At 42.4% G+C, this 27,803-nt stretch overlaps 1 protein-coding gene across 3 annotated transcripts in view; it reads left to right on the top strand.

Moving 5' to 3' along the window:
- Nucleotides 1–27,803, top strand: part of LOC101167227 (heat shock 70 kDa protein 12A) — a 68,689-nt gene that overhangs the window by 34,638 nt on the left and 6,248 nt on the right. For 2 of the 3 annotated variants that reach the window (XM_011484066.2, XM_004076919.3), the window contains exons 4-11: nucleotides 5,873–6,059; nucleotides 7,943–8,047; nucleotides 8,125–8,241; nucleotides 12,861–13,032; nucleotides 20,019–20,105; nucleotides 22,214–22,318; nucleotides 22,402–22,660; nucleotides 24,777–24,880. In XM_011484066.2, coding sequence (XP_011482368.1) covers nucleotides 5,873–6,059; nucleotides 7,943–8,047; nucleotides 8,125–8,241; nucleotides 12,861–13,032; nucleotides 20,019–20,105; nucleotides 22,214–22,318; nucleotides 22,402–22,660; nucleotides 24,777–24,880 — 1,136 coding nt within the window. The remainder of the gene's footprint in view (nucleotides 1–5,872; nucleotides 6,060–7,942; nucleotides 8,048–8,124; nucleotides 8,242–12,860; nucleotides 13,033–20,018; nucleotides 20,106–22,213; nucleotides 22,319–22,401; nucleotides 22,661–24,776; nucleotides 24,881–27,803) is intronic. The other variant, XM_011484067.2, reaches the window with a different exon arrangement.

The following is a 27,803-nucleotide window of genomic DNA, read 5'->3' as shown; positions in this document are numbered from 1 at the left end:
GAAACGTGTCCTATTATTGATGTAACCGGGCAGTTTAGGAGATGGAAGCTACGTCAGCCTCCTCCAATCCAAGATTCCTCCATGAAGCTGCAGAACTTTCATTCATTATTGATGATCAAGTGTGAGTCAGGAAGGGTGTGCTCGCTGCTCTATTGGGGGGGTGTGAGGCCATGTTCCGAAGAGAGCAGCAGTCGCTGTGTAAAACCTATAGAATACAACAGCTGTAGGTTTCTGCAGAGCTCTTCTTTAGTTTCCCAAATTTGGTTTGTTTTTATTTTTTAAAATAAGTGAATGCATAATCTGAATCCATTGATGTTCTGACCTCTGTTTTCCCACACAGACAAATGTTGGTGATGGTTAATGCTGTTTAATAACCTACAAACTTTGAATCCTTTTATATTGCAGACTTGGCAGTATTATTTGATCTTTTAAAGGCATCCAATTATTTTTTAACCTTACATAAACAATAAAAAAGTTTAAAAAATAAATTAAAGTCGCAGGTATCGTTACATTGTCCGCAAGGCGCAACACGGCCCCACCCTCACCGCCCCCTTTTCGCCCACCTTCACTGAGAGACTACTGCTTTATCCTCGTCAGAGCTACATAAGACAAAGTCATTAAAAAAAAAACACTTTTGAACCATAGCAACCATTTTATAGTTTGGTTGCCTGAGGGTGACAAACAGGTCTATATCATTTTTAGAATAATTGGCAAAAGTACGTTTTTGGATTCCCTTGAGAACCGAAGTTTTTCTCTAACCACACCCACATTCCTGATCTAATCACTTTGTATGTTATATGGTTTTGTTCAGCTTGAGCCAACGGTTTATCGATAAAACGTTTTACACTATTGCAGGAAAAAATGTTCAAGCTATAGAGCAGGGGTCGGGAACCTTTTTGGCCGAGAGAGCCATAAACGCCAAATATTTCTAAATATAATTTCGAAAGAGCCATACAATAATGTAGCGCTCCTTTTCCACACTGAGGCACGGAGACTTAAACTCTTTTAATGTTCTTTATTCTGGTCGCTGCAGGCTGTAACAAACAACGTACAACTTGTTCAGCAACTCCTGAATCTCTCCCACCGAGAGAGCTTCTCCACAACTTTTTATTCTCTCGCTGCCTGCCGCATCAGCCCTCCCATTTCCCTTATTTGGCCCATAGCTGAACCCCATTGCTCCAAACCCCCCAATGACAAGCTGAGCGACACAACTGAGGGCCAATCAGATCTCTGCTTGATGCGTTCAATGAACTCCAGAACTTGGAACGCGACCCAACAACAGTCAAACTCAGTCCGCTACAATATGTTTAAAACTAAAAATACAAGTGAATGTGTGCATTTAATGTATTTTCAACATTTTTAAATTACAATAAGTCTGTGCATTCTTTTCAATAACACTGCTATGCTGTTGCTAGTAAATGGTGAGCATTTCTTATCATTAATGCGACTTCTGATGCTGCATTGTTTTGCTGATGCTCTTGTAGTCTGGCTGATAAGATGTGAGATTGAGCTTCATGCAGGCGTTTAGACTTCCGTCGGTTAGACGAGATCGTACATTGGTCTTAATGTTCTTAAGATGTGAAAAGGACTGCTCACATGCGTACGTGGAGCCAAACATCGTCAATACAGCAACACTCACACGCTGCAGTGTGAAGAATGTGACAGGCAGCGCGTTCCAAGTTTTGAGAATCAGCTGGTCTGCGGGTTGAAGTTTTTTCATTTCTTCCCACTTGTGTTGGCTCGCCAGCTCCGCTTTCTGTCGTTCAAGTCTTTCCAGATCTTCATTCAGTGACTTGAACTTATTCACCCACAAGTCTGAGGCCTTCAGGTCAGCAGCTTGCAGCTCAAAATCTCTGACAGAGACACCGGGGATGTAACTCAAGTCCGTGCTGTTCACAGCGCACTCATGTGGATGGGTGATGAACTTAAAGAGAGGAGTGCGCTCGCGAAATTCTCCAAAGCGCGCTTTGAATGACTGCAGGAGATTAGATGTGAAGCCTGCTAGCTGCTGAAGATGAAGATGTCGATCAGGGTCACTTGCTATGCATGCATCTTTAAATTCTGCCAGTTTTTCAAAGTGCAGTAAACGACCCGTTTCAATGTCGGCAATGAAGAGTTCCAGCCTGTTTTCAAATGCAAACACTGTTTGTTGCAGGGATAAGATTGTATTTCCAACGCCTTGCATTTTTACATTGAGGTGGTTTAAATGTCCAGTCATGTCCACGAGATAATAGAACTTCAGGAGCCACTCCGTGTCAGCTAACGACATTTTTCCTTTCAAGAAAAGTCCGGATTTCGCTCAGACAAGCCGCAAAACGGCTGAGCACCTTCCCCCTTGTCAACCAACGCACGTTGATGTGCAGAAGCAGACCAGGATAACTGTTCCCAACTTCCTCCAGCAGAGCTTTAAACTGGCGATCATTTAAAGCTCGGGCAACAATAAAGTTGACCACCCGAACGACCAGTGACATCACCTCGCCAAGCTGCTCGCCACACATCTGAGCACAAAGCGCCTCCCGATGTAGGATGCAGTGAAAACTTAGGATGCGTCTCTTTTCATGTTCACGAAGAAGCGCAACAAATCCTCTGTTTTTCCCCACCATGCACGGAGCACCATCAGTGCACACCGAAACAAGTTTGTCCATCGGTAGATTCTTTTCTTTAGCAAACTCATTGAAGGATTTAAATAAATCCCCCCCTCTTGTTGTCCCTTTCAGAGGCAAAACAGCAAGACTTTCCTCATGTATTGTGTCACCAGCAACATACCTTGCTATCACGCTGAACTGGGATAAATTGCTCACGTCTGTTGACTCATCCAGAGCGAGAGAAAAAAACGGTGCCGCATTTATGTCCTTCACTTGTGTCGCCTCAATTTGATTTGACATCATGATGGTCCGATCGTGAACAGTTCTTGCAGACAGAGGCATGTCTTTTATCTGTTTTATTATTTTGTCTTTATACGAAAAGTTGGCATAAAGTTCATTTGGCAACATCAAGCATGAAAGATTTGGCAAACTCCCCATCTGTAAATGGCTTTCCGTTTTTTACAATTGCCAAAGCAGCAGCACAACTAGCCGAATTCCCGTCACCTTGTTGGGTCCAAACACGGAGTTGCTGCTGGCTACCTTCCACTCTGGACAGTAGCTCTTGACATGCTTTTTTTCTGCTGTCCCCTGCAGGATATTTCGATTCAAATGCAGCATAACGTGTGTCGAAGTGTCGTTTAATATTTGACCTTTTCATTGATGCAATTTTATCACTGCATATAAGGCACACTGCAGAACCTGCTCTCTCCACAAAGGGAAATTCATCTGTCCAATCCTGCTGAAACGTACGATACTCATCAACTTTTTTTCTTTTAGCCATTTTTAGCCTCAAAAGGTTTCTAAAGTTAGTTAGCAACAATGCGAGTTCACGGTAAGCCGTTGAGAGGACCCTTTTGCGCAAGCGCACATCGCCCCGCTATTTTACGACATAAAATACGGCAATCCCACTTGAACAGTGTTTCTGCCTCATCTGCGTTGTCTATAGGATTGATAAATAAATAGACAGCATGATATGTATTTTTGCCACTTTCACACTGAAATGACTGTGTTGCCGGTGACAGTCGCCGGTGACAGTCAACGGTCCGCGCATGTGCAAAGCAGTCTACTAAAACATTTTTCGTCTGTGAGCCATATGTGGCCATCAAAAGAGCCATATATGGCTCGCGAGCCATAGGTTCCCGACCACTGCTATAGAGGGAACGCCTTTATTTGCAAACATGCCAGGCTAAAGCTGCTAAAACCTATTACGTTTTTATTTCTAATACTTTTGCCCAAGTAGCTTCCTCATGATGCTAGGAGGTTAAAGATCAAAACCCTTAAGGAGTTAACATCTGTAGAAAGTTGTAAAGGTATTTATTTATTTTTATTCAAGATGGCAACCTCTTCTTGGGGTCAAAGGTCAACAGAATTTCTATAGTGTTTGTAGACTTAACCTGATTGAATGTGTAGGAAATTCTGTGAGGATCCTTCAAACAAGTTTTCTTTCTCCATGTTGTGCAAAAAGGTGAGATTTCTCAAATTTCGTTCTATGTCACATACTTTGGTCCTGTGGCCATCCCATAATCATTTTATAGCTTCCATTGGATGTTTTCAAACAAGTGTTTTGCCGATATTTGATTTTGAAATCATTGTTTCTAAGCCCCAGATGAGATTTTGGCCCCTAATCATTTTTGGAGGGGACGTTTATTATGCCCAAAATTCATTGTGAGCGATTGTTGGTGAGTTTTTGAGTGTGTGGCAGGGGCCACATTTCTGCTCAAAGGTGTAGAAAGAGCAAAGAATTGTGAAAACAATCTGGTCCTTGCCATCCAGGACTGCTGCAGGACAGAATCATCCTCTAACATCGTCGGCTGACACTTGGTAGCAGAAGAGTTCATGAATTCTGGAGAATCCACTGATCTCACTGGAATCCACCAAGAGCCCAGGATGTGACCTCAGAACGTGTCACATGACAGGTTTATGACCCTGTCAGGTCAACGCTGACACCACGTGTGTAGGTGGCGGTTTAATCTCAGCTCATCCATAACTTATGTGCAGGAAGACAGTCCCTGCAGTGGGAGATAACACACATGCCCCACTCTGTGGCACATGTTCCATTTCCTGTGAAAGAATGGAGCATTGAGCAGGACAGGAAGTCACAGCAACACAAACATTTATAGCAAGGGTGTCAAACCCATTTTGGTTCGGGGACCACGTTCAACCTGTCTGATCTCAAGTGGACCAGTAACATAAAAGCAAAATAACAGTTTTGTTTTTGTTTTTTTCTCAGTTAGAAAAAATGTCTCAACCAACATGGAAGCCTGTTATTTATTGTTACACATTCATTCACAGAGGCCAAAAGGTCAATAGCTTTTTGGGAACAAGACTTCTTCAGCCTCCAGCATTTTTCTATAAGTTCATCTGAAAATGGTTTGGATGTTTGCTCCAACTTGTCTGCATTAAGGCATGTGTCACTGCTCCATCACTGACGTCACGGCTGCAGTAAATGCAGCCGGTTATTTTGTCAGTCTAGCTAACAGTTGGTGAATCTTCTCTTTTCTTAACTACAAATGGTGAAACTTTTCTTTATAGTGAGTCTTATATGTGCTGAATGTTGTATTCGTTGAGCACTGCGACCTGTTGATGACATACCAAGCATGCAGGTTTTGCATTCAGCTCTGTGAACATATAATTCCTGGAAAGCTCAGCACTCCACTTCAACCTTTTTTTCTTTTTGACAACATTCTGGTCATTATTGAGTCACTACTGATCATCCTCATAGCAATGTAACAGCGGTGAGAATCTAAGGAGAACCAAACTACATCTTACCCACACCCAAAGCTGTTAGGATTCACTTTTGGCACGTGCAAAGAAATGCTGTTTCACCTGCTTTGCTTTTGCTTTTCTTCCCCTATTGGCAGAATTGCGCATTTCGGTTATTTCCTAAAAAAATCATAACTCGCCACAGGAATGGACTAGAAAAAGGGCTTTTTTTTAAACATCCTTAAATTTTTTACTCTTCATGACTGAGCCAAATTCAACCATCTAGCGGGCCGGGGGCGGTATGTTTGACACCCCTGGTTTATAGCCTCTGAGTTTTAGATTTTGCTGAATTCTCACTGCTCATAAAGCACCAGCTGTTACCAAATTACTCGAATGAGCTTCACAGACTCCTGAAAACTGACCTGATTTGACCCAGGAACTCGCTGACAGAGTTTGAAACAGGATTTAATGACCAGCTTGAATCTCTTGGAAGCATCTAGAAGCTCCCTGTAAATCAAACACAGGCTCAACAGGCAGCTTTTGATGGATTCAACATCTGCTGACGGCTGATTCTGTGCTTCTAGGCGCTGGGAGGGTGGAGACCCCGGCGTGTCCAATCAGAAGACCCCGACCACCATCTTGCTGACTCCTGACAGGAAGTTCCACAGCTTTGGATACGCTGCACGGGACTTTTACCACGATCTGGACCCGAGCGAGTCCAAGCAGTGGCTGTACCTAGAAAAATTTAAAATGAAGCTCCACACCACTCCGGTAAGGATCCACAACGTTCATGATGCTCTCACAAAAAGGTGCTCAGGTGTCTGTCGTAAAGGGGACGATTTATGTTCTCTATTGTTAAATGGTTTATACTTCTGTAACCCTTTTCTAGCTTTATTGAAGGCCCAAAGCTCTTTACAGGCACCGTTCTGTGACTGTACACACACATTCACACACTGATGGCGACTCCGCTGCCTAAGAACGGCGCCGACCTATAACCACCAGGAGCAACGTGGGGTTCAGTGTCTCACCCAAGGACACTTTAATGTATGGGTGGGCAAGACGGGAATCAATCCACCGAGGTCGACCGCTTTACCTCTACACTACGGCGGCCAACCAGTAGTTTAGATTCTCCTCATCTATTTGTCTGATTCTGCAGTGCTGCAGCAGTTCAGACCCTCCTCTTCCTCGTCCCTGACTGCAGCAGCCTGCTGACTCATTTGGCTGGTTCAGCTGTGGGACATGGTTCTGCTGACTGCATCTTTTACTAGACCTGCAGTGTTTACGCAGAAAGAACCCGGTCTGGTCTCCTGCAGAGCGCTGGATGAGGATTCATGATGTTTGCTGCCATGGATGGATGGATGAAACATTCTCTTAATTCAGCATCAAACTCAATTTACTGTCATTTAGTGCTTTCGCCATCATGAGCTGCCATTGCACAGACTATTTATGCTTTCAGGAAAAAAAATCTGTTAAGAAAAAAATAATAATAATAAAATGTTCAACTTTCATCACATCCCTTCATGGGTCGCCTGCATGTCGTCAGCTTTCACTGATCTACACAGGTGGTTTGGCAGACATTTTTACGCCCTTCCTGACACAACCCTGTATTTCATCCGGGCTACGGAGCGGCCTTGTGGCTACATAGTCACACCGCAGCGTAAAGGGTCTTTACTGAATGAAGCTTACTGCCCCCCACAGAATTGACCTGTGTGCAAGTTTAACAACTGAGCTATCCATCTGCCCTGATGAAAATAACTAAAAATGCCTGTTTAAACGAAAATCCATCCATCCCTTTTCTTAACCCACTACATCCCTTTCAGAGTCACGGGGTTTCAGGAGGCTGTCCCGGCCACTGTGCACACGCTGCACAGGTCGCCAGTCTGTGGCAGGGAACACAGTCACTCCCCTACACACACTCACACATGCACACCTAGGGACCCTGGACCAAGGAACCCAGGAAGCATGTTTGTGGACCGTGGAAGTGCCCGGAGAAAACCCACAGACTTACAAGGAAAACTTTTGAAAGAAAATCTTTGAAAATATGTGGTCACAAATGAAAGGTCCAACCCCCTTTTTTTGTTGTTGCTAAACTTAACGTTGTCATGGAAACCTTAGAGACTAACTGTGCCGACATGGTCCCAGCAGATTGAGTCATTTTTAACAATGTTTTTAAAGTGGCATCACAGAATATTCAAGTTCTCCCTTTGAACAAAAGATCGTCCTGAATTATGACAAATTATTATTTTTATGAATTATTATCTGCTCTGCGAAAAGGCCCGGCAAGCTCAATAAAAGACTCACGAGAAAGCCCTAGGAGCTTGAATACTTTAACATATTTGACTCATTTCTGCTGTAACACAACTTCTGACATGTCATTCACCCATTAATCTTCCAAACCCCCTTAATCCCTGTTGGGGTCACGGGGTTGCTGGAGCCTATTTCAGCCACGGTCGGGTGGTTGATCCTGGGTGGTTTGCTTGTCCATCACAGGGTTCTGTGACATTTCAGTGCAGCTAATGTCAGAACCAACGGCCCCTCAGGTTTGATTGGTGGACTGTCCTTCAGGTATTTGTGTTTAGCTCCTAAGCAGAGTCAGTCCTTTCACTGTTATTTACTGAAAGGGACTCTAGAGTCTAACCTCAGCGTTTCTGCAGAACCTCAGCATCAACACCGACCTTCACGCAGCCAATGGGAAACGAGTGAAAGCTCTGGACATCTTTGCATACGCCCTGGCCTTCTTCAAGGAGCAAGCCTTAAAGGTGAAGTGCATCTGACGCTGCTGTAATCTGACGCATGAGCCGTGAGGGTCATGACCTTTGAATGTTTCCTTTTACAGGAGCTGAGCGATCAAACAGGCGGCGACTTCGACAACAACGATGTGAGGTGGGTGATCACCGTTCCTGCCATCTGGAAAATGCCTGCAAAGCAGTTCATGAGAGAGGCAGCCTACAAGGTGGGTGGGACCGAGTCAGAGCTGCCGTTTGGTTCATTGCATCCCAGTCTGTCTGTGTGATGAAAACAGTTGTTTGTGTGAGAACATCCACTGCTGCTGCAGCATCACTCAGTAATCGTGACCACCCCACATCCACACACAGAGTCCTCTGCTGCTGCAGTCTGCAGAGGGAGGGGGTCACACAGCCTTCACTGCAGACGCGATGAAGAGAAGGCAGAAAACCCTGAAGCTCCCCTCATTTCTGGCAATGTCAGTCAAACAAGTTTAGTTGAACTTCTTTTTATCTGTCAAACCAGAATGGAATGCGGTGAAATCCATAAATGCAGAATTCAACTTAAAGGAACATCAAGGGGACTTGTTTTATTTAAGATGAGAGACCAGACTGACCCTCAGATGCAGCAGGTTCATGTTCTTTCCTCAGAACTTCTGTAGGGCTTCAACACGGAAGTTCTCTGAAGATTGTCCTGCTGTCTCCACCCGGCTAAGCCTTGTCTTTGTAGGAAATCTTTAAAACTTTTGAAAACTTCTTTTGTTGTTCCACTTTAACAATAAATGACGTTATTAAATATCCTTTCAGGTGAAGGAGCAGAACTGAGGAAAAATAAGTCGACATCAGAAAACCGATCAAAGTCTTCTTATTGTAGTTAACCCTTGTGCTATCCTAGGCACTTTAACATCGGGAGTTGGGTCATCTAGACCCACTAGACAGTGCTCTGAACCTTTTTTCTTCAATGATTTGTGATCTTCACTGGTGTCCATGGATTACATGACATTTTTCCACCTTTATCCACCTTTGTCATGGTAGGGAGAACACGTCAATGTAAGGGTGGGGGGGGGTCATCTAAGATAGCACAAGGGTTAACCTGAAAAATAAAAAACACAGTTTGTCTGCCTAACGCCGCAGACCAACATGAAAGGATGGATAGGGTTCAATTAAACAATCAAACAATCAGATCTGAACAAAAAAAATTAAAAAAGGGGTACTTTTTAAAAACAAATAGTCTACTAATGTTTTAGTGCATGTTAATCCATTGACTCCAGTTGTAGGCAGGGATACGGAGGCTGCTCCAGCAGAAAGACTCAAACAGTAAAGTGAAACTCCTGCTCACATCAGGTGTTAAATGTGACAGCGTGCACATCTGCATGATGATTTTTACGTTTTTAATCACATTGTTTTTCTTCTTGAAAGTTTGAACTTTAATCTGTGACAACTGAAGGCATTCTGCCTTTTTTACTACCTGGAACCTCTGACCATTTCATTTGGTCTAAAGTTATTACTATGATGCACAGAGAGCTGTTTTTCCCATTGTCCTGACTTCCCAAATAATAATAATGGATTAGATTTAGCGCTTTTCCAGCTGTTCAAAGCACTTACATTATGTCCATTATTCATTCACTCCTCATTCATACTTGGTGATGGTATCTACTGTTGTAGCCACAGCTGCCCTGGAGCAGACTGACAGAGGCGTGGCTGCCAGTTCGCGCCTACGGCCCCTCTGACCATCACCGGGATCATTCATACACATTCACACGCCAGTGGAGCTGCACTGGAGGCAAGGAGGGTGAAGCGTCTTGCCCAAGGACAAAGCGACAGTTGACTGGGAGGAAGGGGATTGATCCGCTGACCCTGTGATCATTGGCCGACCTGCTCAACCGCCTGGGCCACTGCCGCACCTCCATCAGCCTTCCAAAGACCTGCACCCCTGCAACCCCGCCCTCACTTCCCATCACCCATTTCACTACATCTACACTCTCTACTGCTAGCTAATAACGTATCACACCTCCAACCTAACAGCATGGGTGCAACAAAAATGGTGGGCAGTGTTGGAGCTATCCAGCTGTACAAATTTGTCCACAACTGGATGCATCAGAATGGAGCAGAGCTGGGAGCTTTCGGCTTGCCGTTGTAGCTTCTACGTCACAACTACAGTCTTTTTCAAAGAGCATTTTTTTTCTTATGCTCCTGATTCATAATGATTTGAATAAAGAAGCACAGAGAAACGTGATTTTAAGCTTAATTTTCTTTATATATGTCCTCCATCAACAGGAAAATGCCATAAGAACATGTTAAAAACAATTCTTGTAGGTCTTTAAATTCAAACTACGTTCAGGAGAAACTGTCAGCTTTTTGCTCCAGATTCTGTCCACACCTTCAGATTATCTAGTGACGACGTGTTTGTCTGTGTCCGTGACGCAGAAAGCACTGTCATGGCTTCTTCAGAAATGCTGGTTAAAGCTCCACGGTGATGGTTTTCCTCTGTCAAGCATTCAGCAGCCCTGCTCTGTCTGCTTCCACCCTTTATGTTTCACCTGCTCCTCAGGCAGAAGCCTGGGTGAGAGATCTCTGCAAGGAGGAGTCCTGGGGGAACGCTGCAGACATTTTTGATGGAGAGCGTGCATGAAGGCCGCTCACGTGGTCACTGGGTGTGGCTGGCTGCAGCGACACCCAGAGAAAAGGCAGAGGAGAGGAATGATGGGACTGGCCTCTCACTTACTGTCCCTCCCCCTCCTCTGGATTCTCAATAGGAGCGGATCAGTAGCCCCCCTACCATAACTGTGTCGTCTCTTTATGTTTAGAGTTTACGTGGAAAAGCTGTAAAGCTAATATTTAATGGGAATATGGCAGATTTGTCCACCACAATACTTGGACCTTCTATTGAAGCTTGTTTCTGTAATTTTATGATTATGGATGGAAAATGAAAGGTTTGGCAGATCAAAAGCAGAGACAGTTAGGGCAATTTTTTAAATCTGGGACTAATTAGCATCGGTTAGATGTGACATTATCGTGAAAGTGAAGCCCTGTTGCATCCGTTTGTGGAATTTCCTCAGCGAGCAGTGGGCTGTAGTCATTTTATCTTGTCATCTAAGAAATAAAGCAAATGTTTTTGCTGGATCTGGATCTTTTTTAAGATGTCATCTTTTCTGTTCAAGTGTTATCACTGAAGAAAGGCCGAGCAAAGCAGAGGGAGGGTTTCTGTTTCCTGTCGACACAGACTTCTGCCCGATGGGCTGATGCAGGAAGGACGTGGAAAAGCAGAGGGAGACTGTTCAGTGACTCAGCATTCTGCAGAGGAGAGGATTTTTTGGCTGTGCTCAGGAGAAAGGAGGAGGTGAAATATCAGCACTCCTCCTGCTCTGTTGAATTCATCCCTCGTTTGCAGATGAATCTCAGACACACTAAGGTTCTGTCCTGCGAGCTCACTCACTCACTGATGAGATCAGCTGTTCTAAATGGTTTCTGCTTACTTTCAGCTGAGGATTGGACCAACAGTAGCTTAACTGTCGCTGACCCTTTGCACAGTGTCTGCGTTCTCTGCCAGCGATGCCGCAGAACTATCTGCTGAGGCTGGGGGGTTAGCGAAGGGCTGGATCTGTTACTCTCAGCTGTTTTTGATGAAAGTTTATAAAACTTCTGTTAGGTTTGGAGTAAGCAGGACCCAAAAAGCAGGATTTAGTTTGGAGATGTGAGATTTCTTAAATAAGGTAGAGGTTTGGCTTAAGTTCTTTGGTTCTTTGGCATTGGGTTCTTTGATGTTAGCTCTGGTTCTGTCGTGGCTTCAGCTTTGGTTCTGTGGCTTTGGTTCTGTGGCTTTGGTTCTGTGGCATTGGCTTTGGCGTAGGCCTTGGCTTTGGTCGGAGAATCCTATATGAAAGCAGATGAACCGACAAAGGCTGGAGGGCGAGAAGGAGCAATATAGGTTCACTGATTGGATGCTGAACAGGTGTGAGAGACCGGATCCTCAAGCAGGTGTGCGGGGCCGACCCCGACACCTGACAACTACTGAGAGAAAAGGGAGCAAGTTCCACTCTGTCTGCACATCTTCATCCAGTTTCAGACCCTGCTAGTTCCTTTAGTGGGGCATGGTGTTGCTGGAGCTTATCCCAGCTGCTGTTGGGGGACGGCGGGGTGCATCCTGAACAGGTCGCCCCAGTCTGTTGCAGGGCCACGCAATCTCACTCAACTAGAATCACCATTTAACCTTTGAAGCGTGTTTTGGGACTAACCTTGCTCTCCGTAAAGAGTGCTAACCACTACACCACCGTGCACCTATCTGCATAACTTTAAAGAAGCCAAAATCCCCTAGACGTCTATAGAGAAATAAACAGCTGTTCCTCACTCTATTTGTCAGAAGAACCATTCTGGATCTGATACCTTTTTAACACGTTCTTGTTGTTCCTTATTTTTTATGATATTTTTTCTTTATTGCAAGTTATTGGGGGGCTGGAATGTTCCAAATATTTGACAGACTCTTCAGAGCCTTCTTTCAGTGGAAAGGGTGCTGACTCATTGTAGAATAATGGCGGCTAAATTAAAGCGAGCCTTTTCTATGGGTGATGTCACACACTCACCCAATCCAGTTCTCTTGTACTGTCAATGCTGCGGTCTCTCTCCACTTCCTCTGCTCAGTTTAGAGACAGATGAAGCCACGTGGATGAGTGATGAAACTCTTTAACAGGGATTTCAATTCAGCTTCAAGACAATAAACGAATTTTCTGCTCCTATTGTTGTTTCTGTACTGTTGTGTTGGCAAAGAACATCTGTAAAGTTCTCATGTTAATATGAAGGAAGAAAGTTCTCTGTTCATTTCATGCATGTTTTTTTTCTGAACCCCCCACAGTCTGGCCTGGTGTCCCGGGACACCCCGGAGCAGCTCATCATCGCCTTGGAGCCTGAGGCAGCGTCAATCTACTGTCGCAAGCTCCGCCTCCACCAGATGGTAGACCTGGCCACGTCAAACACCCAGAACGGCTTCAACCCCAACGACAACGTGGGGAGTGGAGTGAGCCAAGGTGGGAGCGGTCAGAACTTACTTCATACATGTCCTGGTCTGAAACTCCACACAGATGTGAGCAAAGGAAGTCAGCTTTTCACTCACAATTTTTAGATATTTGGACTTGATAAGAACATAAGTCCTCCAGGCCCTAAAATGAAGTTCAAAAATGTCTGCTTTTACAGAAGCAATGTCTGGAATATGGACTTTTACTTTGCAAACAGCATAATAATTCAGTCCATCACAATTTACAGAAATAGGCCGGGTGCATTAGTAATCTGTAAAAGGCGCATTGTGAAACATTCAGAGAGGTTTGGAGTTCACTTCCTAATAGTGTGAAAACCATCCAGATAGCCTCCTTAGAATTGGACTGCAAACCAGCTCTTACTGGCTGTCGGGCACGAGGGCGGAATGGTCATAATATGGGCTTTACTAGCACAGAGCTCCTTGACTTTTTGCTGTTTTTTTGGCTGCATTCCAGAAGTAAGCGGAAATACCTTTTATGTTTCTGAATTCTATAGCGAAGGTCTCGGCTCACGGTGTTCTTTTCTTGAATGTCTTTTCTCTCTGCAGCGTCTCCAGGTAAAGGTTTTTTTTATTTTACTCTCGCAAACTGCATGAATATTCTGACTTTTTATTTCTTTGAAACCCTTTTTACACACACTGAGCACTCTCAGAGAAAGATGCGTGTCACCCAGGAGAACTCTTTGTGTTGCAGTTTGTGGTAAGGTGTGCACAGTTGTATGATCAACATCTGAGCTAGTGTGTCTTGTTTATCCCTCATTTTTAAATTTAGTATTTATATATTTTCCAAACTGACCAGAGTTCATGTCATAGCTATGCTTTTAGCTGACTGATAGAGACTGACAGCAGAGTGTGGGAAACAGAACTCTGAGAGGCAGAGGAAGTAACTCCAGTGTAAAGATGAACTTTAGAAGCACATTGATTCTTTGGGAAATATCTTTTATGTCCTCTATTACCTAATCAGCTCTTCTTTGAGTTGGATTCTAGTGAATCACTAATCTCTGCAGCTCTGTTTTGCAGTGGAGCCTGAGTTTTAGCTGAAAATGTTTTGATCAATCCTTGTATCCAATGCGATGTGAGTCATCTGGGTGTCTGTAGTTAGTTTGGATAAATGTTCTTCGGTTGCAGATTTAGTTTGATGGGTTTTGCTCCTTTTAATTCAGAAGGTCTCCGGCCTTTTTCACGCCGCAGACAAGCATCAGAAAATATTTTCACAGACCGGCCTGGGCGGACGTTGGCGTCCAATTTTCTTTTGGTTTTTTTCCGCTTCCAGTGTCCCTTAATGTTTGAGGATAAGGTTTATCTTTGTCCTGTGTAAAATATCTGTAGCTACATTAAATTGTATTCGTACTCTGGATTTCCTGTAGGAACCATTAAAAAGGATGTAGATATTCCCTGAACCTATAACTGTTAAAGTGGAAATTAAAAAAATTGGAGGCCAACTTCAGCTTTGTCTGACTTTTAAGGTACAAAACATAAATACAGCAAAAAAAATAACTAAAACATAACTAAAACTGGTATTTTCCAAATTTCCACAGAATTTTCTGCATATTTATTAGGCCAAATCTGAATTCTTCTCCCTACCCCTACATTTAGCCCTCCAAACAGAGAGTTATGGAAAAGTGTCTTCTAATTCGGACGTCACCCCCACTCGATGACGTCATCAATAGTCGCTGGTCAGCTACGTTAGCACAGAGCTGTCAGCACTCTGGAATACATAACATCGGTACTAGAACTTTAAAAAGTCATGCTAAAAACAAAAAAACAAAAACAAAAGGTCAATACTTACATTTAAATGTAAACTTCTGTGCTCCAGAGCACAACACGTGAAGAAATGCGTTTCTCCTCAGACCATGGCAGAGGGATGCCCCCTCGTGAGGGTTAGACCTTTAAAAATGGACAAGCCTAGCCCTCCAAATGCCCCTATAATTTGAAGGGTAGAATTAGGGTTGGGCTTTATGGTGCTCTGTGAGAACAACTGCCTCTAAAAACTCCAGTTTTTTGTCTGTTAAATGCAGATTTCTCTTGTCCTCTTACGTCAGAGGATCCTCTTCTTTTTCATCACTGACTATTTTCTTTAAGATGTGACCGAGCAACTAGACATGCATCAAGAATGATTCAGGCGTGGTGGAGAGAATTAGGTAGTTTTAGAATAAAACGTCCTTCAGAATCAGATAATGAATAAAATGGGGAGAATAAAGGTTTTTTTCCCTCTGCGACCTGGTACCGACTGTTCCACAGACTGGGGGTAGGGGACCTCTACCTTAAGTGGTCTAGAAGTTAAAGACTCTCACTTAAAGACTGCTTTGATGCACTGTTAATGTACATAGTGATCATTTTCTGAACATGTGAAAGAATATATACAATTATTCTATACTTTGTGATGAAACCTTAACAGTAACAAATAGGTTTCCCAATAAAACCCTCTGATCCTGTCATTTGAAAACCGTTCTTTAAATAGGAAAAGGGGAAGATGGGTGGATCTTTGTTGGTGTAACATCTGGCTGAGGCATTGTTAACTGCTGACCTCTCATCCTTGCTGCACAGTCTTTCCTGTTGCCTGTTGTGTGGCCTCTGTGCAGGAAGAAATCCCCATCCAATCCTTCCTGCTTGAGTCTCGAGTGGGACTTCTCACTTTAGTTCCCTCCATGTTATGCAGCCCAGAATAGTCTGCTGCTTATCACTACATGTCAGCTTGACCTCTGCTGAAGAAGACCTTTAAGAACTTTACTTAAATAGAAAAGAAGGTGGTGACAAGAAGATAATGAGAAGATAAAAGACGGGGGCCAAATAAGCCAAAGACTGACAGACTCAAGCTGCTGAATTAGAATCTAACATCAGGTAGCATCTTTGATTGATCACAGCAAACAATAGTTCATCTAAAAAAAGGTCATGAAATTGGTATGAAGGTTCTCAATTTCTAGCTTAACAAGAGCTGTGGAATATGTGCTGCTGAAATTTCAAAGCAAATCGTTTCTCCAAAAAGTCACACCTGGAAAAAAAAGGCTATAACTTAGTTTCTGTAAGTCAGTGAGAAACAAAAATAAAATGTGGGGAAAAAACACCAGCAGTTTTTATTTACTCGATAAAAGGACAGTCTCATTTGCTATCCCTTTGGAAATGTCCCACAGGTGTTGTGCAACATCTGGTTTAGTCTACTATCAGTTTCAGTCCAGTTTCCTCACAAGATGTCTCACAAACCCCCACTTCACTACAAAATAGACTTTGGATGAATCCAAGCTCCTGCAATAGCACAGATCTTAAGTGGTTCCATGCAAAAGCTCTGAGGATCTGTAGAGACTCTCTGTGTGCTCAGATTTTGTGATTCAGTCACAGTGGATCACTCAAAGATATACTTGAAACCATCTTGTGACTCGCTGTCTACTCTTTCCAACTCACTTTGGAACTGTTGTAGCTTAGCGACATGCTAGTATAAACAAGAAGGATTATTTGCAGATCTGTTGAATGTTATGATATCACGACTTGTCAGCTTTATCATATTTGAAATGCATGTTCAGAGAGAAAAAAACTCCATTTCATGACAACATGTGTCATTGTGTTCAAATTGACAGTTGATAAAAACGTTAGTAAGTTAAACAGTGAGCGTGAGCTAACTAGAAGACAATCACTACTGTCCCCCCTCAGTGAGAAGCTCCTGGTTCTTGTGGGTTTTTCTGTGTGGAGTTTGCATTTTCTCGTGCATGCGTGGCTTTTCTCCAGACTCTCCGGCTTCCTCCCACAGCATAAAATCATGCTTCATGGGTAATTGATGACGGTAACGCTTGTACACAACGGGCATGTGTGAACACAGGTTCTTGAACAGGCTTTACCATTACAGTGTTCACACTGGACCGTCACTACCTGATTCTAGCACTTGTACTTGAAATGCTGAAGTGGTGTAAATCTCATGGATCTTCCTTCAGGCGTTTTCTTTCACAGCTCTATTCCAATACATGAAATACTTGTCTTATAATTCCATCTGGGCAGAAACTGCAACTAAAACAGTTGCCACTTTTATGAATGAAAAGGGACGCCATCCATTTAACTGGTTTAACTTTCATTATCAACGGACGAGCGATTTGTATATAGAACCCAAAAACAGACCTAAAAACGTGCATAGTGATGCGTGAATGCAAGAGTTTTTAACGCCGAAGCCCGAAACTTGTTTACATAAATGTGCAAAATATCTTGATCGGATCAATGGTCTGATTAAAATCCACCCGTGTTCATGGGATCAGAAAAAAATTTTACGATTAGAACAAACGGTCACATGGTCACACTCTCGGTCAGAATAAATCATTTGGGCATGCGCAGTAGTGTTGAAAAACCGGAAGAGGAAATGAGTCCCGATGTAAACAAACAGCTGCCACATACATTTATGCAGCAGCTCGGTAATAAACGAGATGATCATCTAAACTTTCTTTTATTACTGCTATGAATATTATGAAGCGCCTGTTTGCTCATTATATTATTTTTCGGATTTGTTCGGATCAACAATCGGCATAACCCACCTATCTCGATCGGAAAGAAATTTTGATCCGAACAAGTCTGATCGGGGCAGAGTATTCTGAACGGCGTGTTCACGTGACGCATTTTTCTTCCGATCAGGCGTTCTTTCCGATTACTTTAGCCCATGTAAACGCAGCTATAGACTTTTTATTGAAAGCAGTCGCTTAAATGTGCGCTCTCGACGCCAGTGTGAACGTAAAGCACCAATTGTCACTTACGAGATAATGTCTAATAGTCAGAAAAAAGTGACCTATGTGCCATAAATCAGAGGCAGGAAGTCGCTGAAGACTGGAGGCTGCTGGGAAAATCTTCCTCAAAGGTCATTGGAACAAGAGAGCAGAAGTTCAAGTTGCTTTGGCAGCACATCAAAAGCCTGAACACAGATGTGGGCTCAGTACCACACAGTTTAAACTGGGAACTGGTGACTGCTCTTAAATACAGTGGAATGTATTTCAACTGTTGGAAATTGGCAAACTGAAAATGCAGGAAAGAGATCTACAAACCTGGGTGGGGGTTGGAGGGTGGATGACAGACACTAGCTTCAGTTGGGACACATGTAAAACAGCATGAATCTTCATGTTGGAGGGAAGAGAGAGCTCCACAGTCAAAGATTGGAAGGTCCTTCTGTCTGTAAACAAGATGATTTACATATGAATTCCCCCCTTGAGAGGAAAATATTGAATGGAAAGCCAAACTATGTTCATGCCCGTAAAAAGGGGGCAGGAACTCCACAGTCCTGAGGAGAACTGCTTGAGCGTCGCTCTCAAACGTTTTGTCTTTTGATGTGATGTTAGACTAGAGAAGCAACGTCCACTTAGTATAAAGAAAAAAAGAGTCGGCTGGTCTTCAAAGGACACTTTTTAAAAAGTAAGACTGATAGCAGACGACCAGTGAAAGTTGTTTACAAAGTCTGCCCTAGGTAGCTGCTGAGCCCAGGACCCAGGAGTGCACCTCTCTGGCCATTAGACTGGAGTAAAAACCAGCAGAGAGGCTCACCATTGCACCAAGCGTTGGACCTAAACTGACAAAGCCTCGTGTGCCTTAAACCTGAAAGCTTTGTTGGATCCGGATCCCTGTCCGTGTCGGTCAAAAATTTGGGGAGATCAACAAAAATGCAGTTTTGCTGAATTTGTTGACAGCTGTGAGGACTACTGAGTGATGTGATGAGGGTGGCAGACCAACAATGAAATCCTACGGTGGGAGACCAGGGGTATCTGGGAACAGGGAGACGGTGAAGAAGACCAGACTGGGCCTGAGAATACAGTTCCCCACGGGGGACATACAGAGGATTGTTGGACAGGGGTGTGTGGTTTGGCAGAAGGAAGGATGGGTGCTGGCACAGGGGATTCATGGGTAAGACAAAACTGTAGAGACAGAGGATCTGGGGTCTGATTGTTAGTGCAGGACTCAAAAGAAACTTGCCAATGTTTAGGGAGTTTAGTGTCGCTCAGATAAATCAGTCCAAACTGTGTGTTTTGCCCCATAGAATCAAAGTCTCTACTTCACAAGTAGCAGTTGATTAACTTGGACCTCTTTGTCACCAATGCGGTAATTCCTCTCAGATGATTCCTGTCTCCAGGAGAAGACGGCACACCGATGCAGCTTGTTCTTAGAGTTAGAGAGTTGGGAGAGCACTCCAGAGTCTGATGCATTACCTCCTAAGACACTGGTTTTCCAGAGGGAAGGAAAGGAATCCTGGTTGAAGGAATTGTGTCAGGGCTGTACTATTTGGCAATAGTCTTTGGTCGGTGTCAAGAACCAGGAACAGACAACCCCACAACTAGATTGCGCTCATATTTTGAGAGTTTCCTCTGGAAACCTCGGTCCATCTGCTGCACCAAAGAGGTCTGAAAAGAAGAGGAAATTATAAAACGCCAATGGAACGCCAATGATTAGGAGGAGATAGGCCAACTTTTAGGGGTTGATGCAATGAGCAATGGATTTGGGCAACTGTTGATTACTTGAGGGGCGCTTCCTAAAGTCTGTGAGTCCAAGCCAGGGCCATGGCTAGAATAGGCTCAGGTATCCTCCATGACCTTGCACAGGGTGGATGAAGCTGACACCCCACCTGCAAAGATGGACTGTTTGATATTTCTGTCAAATAATGTCAAACGTTTGTACAACACATTTTACTGTTTCAATGTTTGAATGAACTTTCAATGTTAGATATTTGTCACGTTTGCATAAAAATCTATCCTATCTTTTCCCAAAGTAAAAAACTTGTTGTGGAGCACCTGTGTGCATGAACTGAACAGTAGGAAGGGCTTAATGCGCTTTCCATTCCTCTTTTTGCTGACAATGTGCACCAGTGATTTGTTGACTGTGCAGGACGTTGTCACGGTGTGGATGTGTGTTCACCCCAGCCTGCTGCTTGTCTCCTGCACCTCTGTACATGAACTGCACAGCTTCTCTCAGCAGAGCTTCACGCCATCATCGCACTCACCACGACCTTCTCTCTCTGTTAACAACCAGCTAAGGAGCATGTTCGCCGCAACCGACAGAGCCGCACCTTTTTGGTGGAAAATGTCATAGGAGAGCTTTGGTCGGAGCTGGAAGAAGGTAGAGTGCTTCTCTTGAACTCATCTGTTTGATTCCCTTTGCCTCTGTCTGCAGGGTACCTGCTTCCCTCGTGTCTTATGCTGGCACAGTTTTAGAGTGGCATACATGGATGGCATGATTGTCTTTGAAAAACTAACATCACATTAGTGGAGAGTCCTCAGAGATGATCAACAAAAGCTGACTGACATTTTTAAGAAGAATGTTCATGGCAGAGTAACATACTGGCACGTCTGTGAGCAGCACACACTGTAAAAACAAACCCATTAGAAATAAGTCTGAAATTCTCACCCCATTGGTGGCAGATTTTCTTTAACTAAGCAAAAGATTCTGCCAATGGGGTAAGAAAAAAGGAAAACAAGAATTCTTGTCACTAAAATAAGATACATTTGGTATTAAAAACCTTCCTTTTTGGAATATTTTTCTTGCAATCGAGAAAATAAAAACATTTTGAACAAGTCTTTTTATGTTAAGATTCAGTTTTTGCAGTGTAGCTTCGCCATTAAAAGCTCCCTGCACTGAAATATTGTAAACCTAAAATTTAAACTTCTTCTAAGATTGTTTTCTATCTTGTGTTGCACCAACCCGAGCTCTGACCTTAAGTAAGGAGCTGTTTCTGCCTAAAAAAAGCTCAAAGTTTAATAGATCCCCTCAAGCAAACCAGAGTGGGAAGTGGGTCGAGCATCACAGTTTTGCACACAATTATATTATTATTGAGAAGAGGATAAAAAAATTAGAACATTGTCAAAGTGAAGAAAAGCAAGCATCAGTCCTTAACCTTCTGTTTTGTCCAGAATGACATTAGTCATACATACAATGTTTTATTTGGACTAAGAATAAAAAGGTTTGTTTTGCATCACTGCTTGTCCCAGTTGCGTTATGAGGCACTAAGACCGCTTTGGGGTGACTTGAGCCCCGAATCATTTTTTAAAAAGTCCGGACATCATTTACTCACATGAAAATGGTCCATCCAGGCGTCTCCAACCCTGGTCCTTGTGAGCTACTGCCCTGATTGATTAGCTGGGTTGAGTGAGCCCAGATTCTGACTAAACACAACTGATCCTGATCCAGGTGAGCAATAATTACTGAAGCAGGGTTAACTGCAAAGCAAGCATGCGGAACAGGGTTGGAGATCACTGTTTGGGTTGCAGAATACTCTGTTAAACTTCAAATTAGTTAAGTTGAACTTGATGTTGAACTTGCAGGTAAACTAGTTAAAGCAGATCAACAAAGCTATAATCAGTTAGTGCCAGAGGTTTTGTATAAAACGAAAACAACTTTATTACTTTAACTATTTTTAAGGTGAAATCTTTTGGGTCTTTTGAGTGTATCACAGTTGCCAATAGCAACCGGCACTTTCAGCTGTCAATAACCAGCCAGTGTTGAAACCAACTGAGGACATTCATCACTTTAAGGCAGTGCGCCAAAGATAAACTTTTTTAGTACTTTTGAGTTTGAAGGATTACCTTTCTTTATAGAAAGAATCAAAAAGAAACCATTTGGATTCTTGTAGCTTGTAGGCTCTCAAAAAAGAACAGCTTTCTTTGGCTGACAATCACTCCCAGCATTCAGAGACCAGGAACTTCAGCTTTAGATCCATTAAACAGGGCCTAAAACTGCTAGTTTCGGGGGTTTGGGCCACCCCAGCCTCCATAAGGTGCCAGTCATGTGACACTTTACCCATTCAGTCTGCCTGACACAACTCTTGTTAATACGGCAACTCAGTCAGATTAGGTCCTGATGTGGCTGGCCAGTGCTCATGTTTGGTGCTGCACATAAAACACTCATGAAACGTACATCTTCTATTATAACAATTATTACCAAAATTACAAGACATTGATTTGACCTCAATTCCAACTGGATGTTGAACTCAGCAGCCCCTCATAGCCTCATGTTCCCCTCCTTCTCTTCTTTCATCACCTGTAGGCAGAAGATACAGGTCATCGGGGTTCTTATCCATCGTTTTTATGAAGGATCCCTGCTAGTTAATGTCAGACAGGAAGTAATGAGGCTGGCAAAGAGGATGCTTTCAGACCGCATGCATTTGCAGACGCTTCATGCCTCTGTTTACTGCACACACTAAGCAGTGTTTTTCTGTCTTCTATTTGCAGGTGACCGGTATGTGGTTGTGGACTGTGGTGGAGGAACGGTGGACCTGACGGTTCATCAGATTCGACTTCCAGAGGGACATCTAAAAGAGCTCTACAAAGCCTCTGGTAATGGGACTATGAGGCATAATTATTTTAGCTGAAAAAGCTTTGAGTCATTTGACTCTAATTATCAACACATCTTTTCCCAGGAGGACCCTACGGCTCCATTGGCATTGATTTTGAGTTTGAAAAGTTGCTGTGTAGGATCTTTGGCCAGGATTTTATCGATCAGTTCAAGATAAAGAGGCCGGCTGCCTGGGTGGACCTGATGATTGCCTTTGAGTCCAGGAAGAGAGCAGCGGCTCCTGACAGAACCAACCCCCTGAACATCAACCTGCCCTTCTCCTTCATCGATTACTACAAGAAGTTTAGGGGTCACAGTGTGGAGCATGCCCTGCGCAAAAGCAAGTAAGTTCACGCAGAAAGCTGGAAAGAGAATACCTGTTAAAATATAATATTTTTCACAACCAGGAGATGAGTACAACGCTTCCATGAAACTACAATATGAGGGGTGTGCCAAAATATCGATATGGTGATAAATCGCGATATTTAGTACCGTGATTGATTCTCTGGTCATTCATTTTGAAAGCAATTAGTGTCTTAAATAACTTAAAGGAAAGTTCGTAGCTACTTGATTTTTTTTTTCTGGGAGAATTTTATTTTTGTTTACACCACATTTGCACTAAATGGTGTCATTTATTTTTAACAAAGACATTATAATATATATTCACAGAATTAATATCTGATTTACAGCTATTTTTCGAAATAATGCAATGACTATGGCTTTGTTTTTCAAAAGTTACTATCAATGTGCCAGGCAGTTACTTGACTTATTCATTTTTTATCTTGTTTACAGCAATTTTGTACTAAATAATGGCTGCTGTTCATGTTCAATTTTGCAGATATTTCCAAATGAAAATTGTCATAGTTATTCAAAGACAGAGTATCACTGATTTCAACAATGTTACACAAAAGTCTGTTATTCATTACACCAAATAGGACACAAGTTGTTTATTATTATTGTTTGTAAAAACTAAAAAAAATGCATGGATGGATGGATGGATGGATGGATGGACGGACGGTTTGATGGACAGACGGTTGGATGGATGGATGGATGGATGGATGGACGGACGGTTTGATGGATGGATGGATGGATGGACGGACGGTTTGATGGATGGATGGATGGATGGATTGTTATCAAACCTTTTATTTGTTTTCCATTTCATGTTTCTACTCCAAAAAGGAAGATAGCAGTTTGACCCATAAACACAGATGACAAAGCGCCCTTGCTTTGGACTCTTCGTTTCCATGGTGATTAAAAGCAGATGTGACATTGCTGAGGAAAACAATGCCTGTTATTTCAAAACTATTGGGATTTCTTAAAATGTCTTCTGAGCAAAGCCATGTAGCCAGTCTTTTGCCACGTGCAGTTTTAAAGACATCAAAAGACATTTCCATTTCTCTGAAAGGCTATGGCTGAGGTGTATCCTCAGTGCTCTGCCATGAGCTCAGTCTGTCCTGCTGTGGTCATCAGACAGCAGCTGCCATTGCTCCATCATGTGTCTGCTGCTGTCCATTAATTACACACATGGGACCACAGAAGGAAAGTCCGATCGATTAGTCAACAGACAGACATTAACATCATGGAGATGGTGAGATGTCAGAAATCAGACTGATGGAAAAAAGTCTTCAAAAAGTCTTTGAGGCTGCATCACAGCAATGATTCCTCTGTGGGGAATCAGAGTGCACAAAATGTCCAAACCTAACGTAAGCCTCTTTCATGGTGATTCCATTAACTCAACGAATGCCTCCACAAGGATGATGCAGTCTTCGAAAAATTCCAACAATGTCTGAGCGTGAGAAGCTGAATGGTGAACAGATCCGGACAGTCTGAAGGCACCTGCAACAAATCTTTGGCTACTGTCAGTTAGTATATGTGGTTAAGATTTTAACCACATATACACATATACTGCAACAAATATGGTCATATCAGTCATGCGAGAGGAGGTTGTTTTCTCTTTCCAGACAGTATTCTCCTCTGAAAGTTCTGTCATCCTCTGTGGATTGTCATGTTTGTTTTAGCTCCTTTTAAATGAGAAGCTGTCGTGAAATTTGGATTCCGGGTCATGAAATCTGTGCTAGTTCAACAACAACTCTTTTTAATGAAACATAATGCAACAAGAAGCTATTCAAACTGAATTTGCATAAAACGTTGATCTGGATCTCCCTTACAGATTACACCAATCCCAGAGTCTTTTTAAAACTTCATTCTAGCAAATCATTGAGCAAACAGCAAAAAAAGCTAACTTAAATTCTAAGCTTAGAAAGAAAAAACTGTTCCAGCTCCCACACTCACATCCAGCGTCTGGTCTACATTTGGGGAAACATTATATTAGAGAGTGAGTCTCCATTAGAGAAGCTCTTAAATGGCAGCAAACGAGTGGCATGCATTTTCTTTCACTACATGTATTTGTTTCTAAATGAAACTGCTGACATTTTTTTCCCATCTTTTCTTCCTGTTTAGTGTGGACTTTGTTAAATGGTCGTCTCAGGGGATGCTGAGGATGAGTCCGGACGCCATGAATTCCCTCTTCAAACCCACTATAGACCACATCATTCAGCACCTCAGTAAGCTCCTTTTATGATTTGACAAGTTTTAGTGCACAAAGATGTCAAGAAGTGGAAAAAAAGACGTTCACCTTCAGTCCAAAGTCAATCCATCCACATGCCAGGGTTCTACATTAACCCTATGACCCCACCCTTACATTGACGTGTTCTCCCTACCGTGACAAAGGTGGATAAAGGTGGAAAGATTTCATGTAATCCATGGACACCAGTGAAGATCACAAATCATTGAAGAAAAAAGGTTCAGAGCACTGTCTAGTGGGTCTAGATGACCCTACTCCCAATGTTAAAGTGCCTAGGATAGCACAAGGGTTACAACAAAATGCAAGTCAGGTGTACAAAGCTTGACATCAAGATGGCAATGGCATGCATAAAGCAAAGTTAAAAAAATGCAAATGTTATTGTTTATAACTTTAGATTGAATTGGTTTTTGTTCAAGGAGATTTGTTTGTCTAATGCTAATTTAAAGTTCCACTATGATCATCGTTTAATCGACTTCCAAAGTGTTTCCAGGGGTCTTTTCATTATGATTATGTTGTTTTGAGCCAAAACTACAAAACCTGTGTCGTTTTCTAAGACATAGTTTCTGCAGAGCGGCATAAGTTGATTAGAAATTCCCCTCCGAGTTGTGGGCGAGGCTGTTGGCAAGTAGCAACCCCGCCCCCCCTTCCCCTCCCTGTTGTTGAAAGCAGGGAACTTAAGGCACGCCCAGCATATTTTCTACGTCACACATCAGTTCTTTCTCAAACTGCATTTTTTCATCTGCGCCTGATTCAAAAAGATTTGAATAAAGAAATACTCAGAAATGCAAGTTTAAGCGTAATTTTCTTCATAAATGTCCTCCATCATCAGAAACATGCCACAAGAACATGCTAAAACACCAAAAACACAATTTTCTAAGGAGTCGGTCTTTAAAACTGTTTGGAAAACTTTAAAAAACGTGGAATCCTTTTGAGTTGCATTCTCATATGTTGGAGAAATGTTTTTGTTTCTCAGAGATCAAAAAGACTTTGTGGTTTAAACTTGCAGTCTGCATGATTCATGATTTCCTCTGCCGGCAAAATGGGTCACATTACTTGAGCTTGGATTGGTCTGCATGGAATTTAAAATGCTCTCTCACACTGTAAAACATTTGTCTTTTGTGGCTTCACCTTCTAAAACGGTCACCATAAAAAGACTTGAAATCCTTGGATTTTAAGGGGTAACTGTCAGGAATATGTGGGAACCAAAATGCCAGAGACTGAGCTAAAACAATGGAAAAAAAAGATAAAACAATGAACAACCGTTCATTGTTTTATCTTTCAAAAGAGTCCTATGCTATAAAACATTCAACCTGTTGTTTTCCTGTTTCTTTTTCTTTATTCTAGTATCTTCCGCCATTTTTTGCTGCTTAACTCCTTCTACAATTTTTCAGCTTTTTTAACCATTCAACTATTCAAATGTTCAGCTTTTTCCAGCTTCAAATCCTTGAACTTTTCAAGATTTTCCAGGATTGAAATACATGGGAAATCCTTGGTCCAGAAGCTCGCTGGTTCGATACCCAGCGCTCACATTTTTCACAAAAATATCTTTTTTGTTATTGTGCTGTTTTTACTTTATTTATGGTCAACGTTGATCGTGTATTTATTTAGATATATCGATTTTTTTTTGGCGAATTATTACCCCTTTAGTTTCATTTTCATTCGGCAATGTAGCATTCAACCCTGAATGTTCTTCTGGAAATGCAGCTGCTTCCATTTAGGGTTGAGGTAAGTGAGGAGACTTTGTGAAGGCCGACTGTGGAGCTGAGGTGTGACTGATTGTAGTCATCATTGCTTCATTTTTTGTGATGTGTAAAGCAGAGGCGGAGCTAGGGGGGGGGGGCTTCCACTCCTCCACCTTCCCCCAGTTTTTGAGTGTTCTAGGATTTGTCTTTCTAGCGGTAGCTCACAAAACATCTGCTGCATTGATCTGCAAACATTTTTACAGCTTGGATTTAATGGAACTTTGTGTTAAAGATCCTTTCCAAAGGAGATGTTGACATAAAATCGTTTTTGTTAAATATTTTCCCTCATTTGTGATTTTTGTTAAAAAAAAGTAAAAACAAGGGGAGAAAAATGGATTACATTGAAAAAAATCCGTATTAATTTTATTGGCCGGATCACCCACCTCTACTTCTCGTTTGTCAATCTTGGGGGGCTGTGAGGTTTTTATTTTTTGTTTTTTTTTGTTTTTTTCTTCTCTACTTCCAGTCTTCTCGTTCTCCAACCGAACTAAACAGAAATGTTTGCTTATGCTTCCAAAACAAACTTTTAACCATTTTTGTGATTTACTCTACATTTTCTATTAAACCCCAGAAAAATGCAACTAAATAAAAAGTAAAAAGCAAATTCAGAAAAAACAAAAACTTTTTTTTCACACATTCTTGTTCACTAGAGAAGTCCTGTGCATTTCTTTTCCAATTTCTGTCCCCAATCAACTGTTTCATGACAAGGCTCCACTAATACAGAGCTGGGCTCTGGTCTCCCTGGGCTTTGACAGCTTATGAGTTAAAGACTGAACTATGAGAAAACGTTGAATTGATGTTGTTTGATACTGAATGGGTCTTGCTTGAGTTGCTCATGGAAACCTGTCAAAATCAAGATAAAAATAAACATGTTAATAATGTTACCCGAAGCTTAACAACAAAAGTAGTGTCTTTGTGGCGTTTTTCTGATGAGATAGGACAAATAAAGAGAATTAAGCTTAAAATTGCATTTCTGGGTTTTTCCTTCATTCAGGAGCAGATAAAAAAATAAAGTTTGAAAAAGATGTTTTTTGTGACTTAGAAATTATTCTGGGCGGGCCATAAGCCCCCTGCTCTGAACAGACAGCCCCCAGAAATGGGATGTGGAAGAGGGGCGGGGTTGCTCTGCCCCAACCGTCCCACCCACAACTGATGGTTTAA

Source organism: Oryzias latipes, chromosome 15 (genome assembly GCF_002234675.1).
Source record: "Oryzias latipes chromosome 15, ASM223467v1".
NCBI lineage: Eukaryota > Metazoa > Chordata > Actinopteri > Beloniformes > Adrianichthyidae > Oryzias > Oryzias latipes.
The sequence above is the reverse complement of the archived record's forward strand: the minus strand, read 5'-3'. Positions and strand labels throughout refer to the sequence as shown.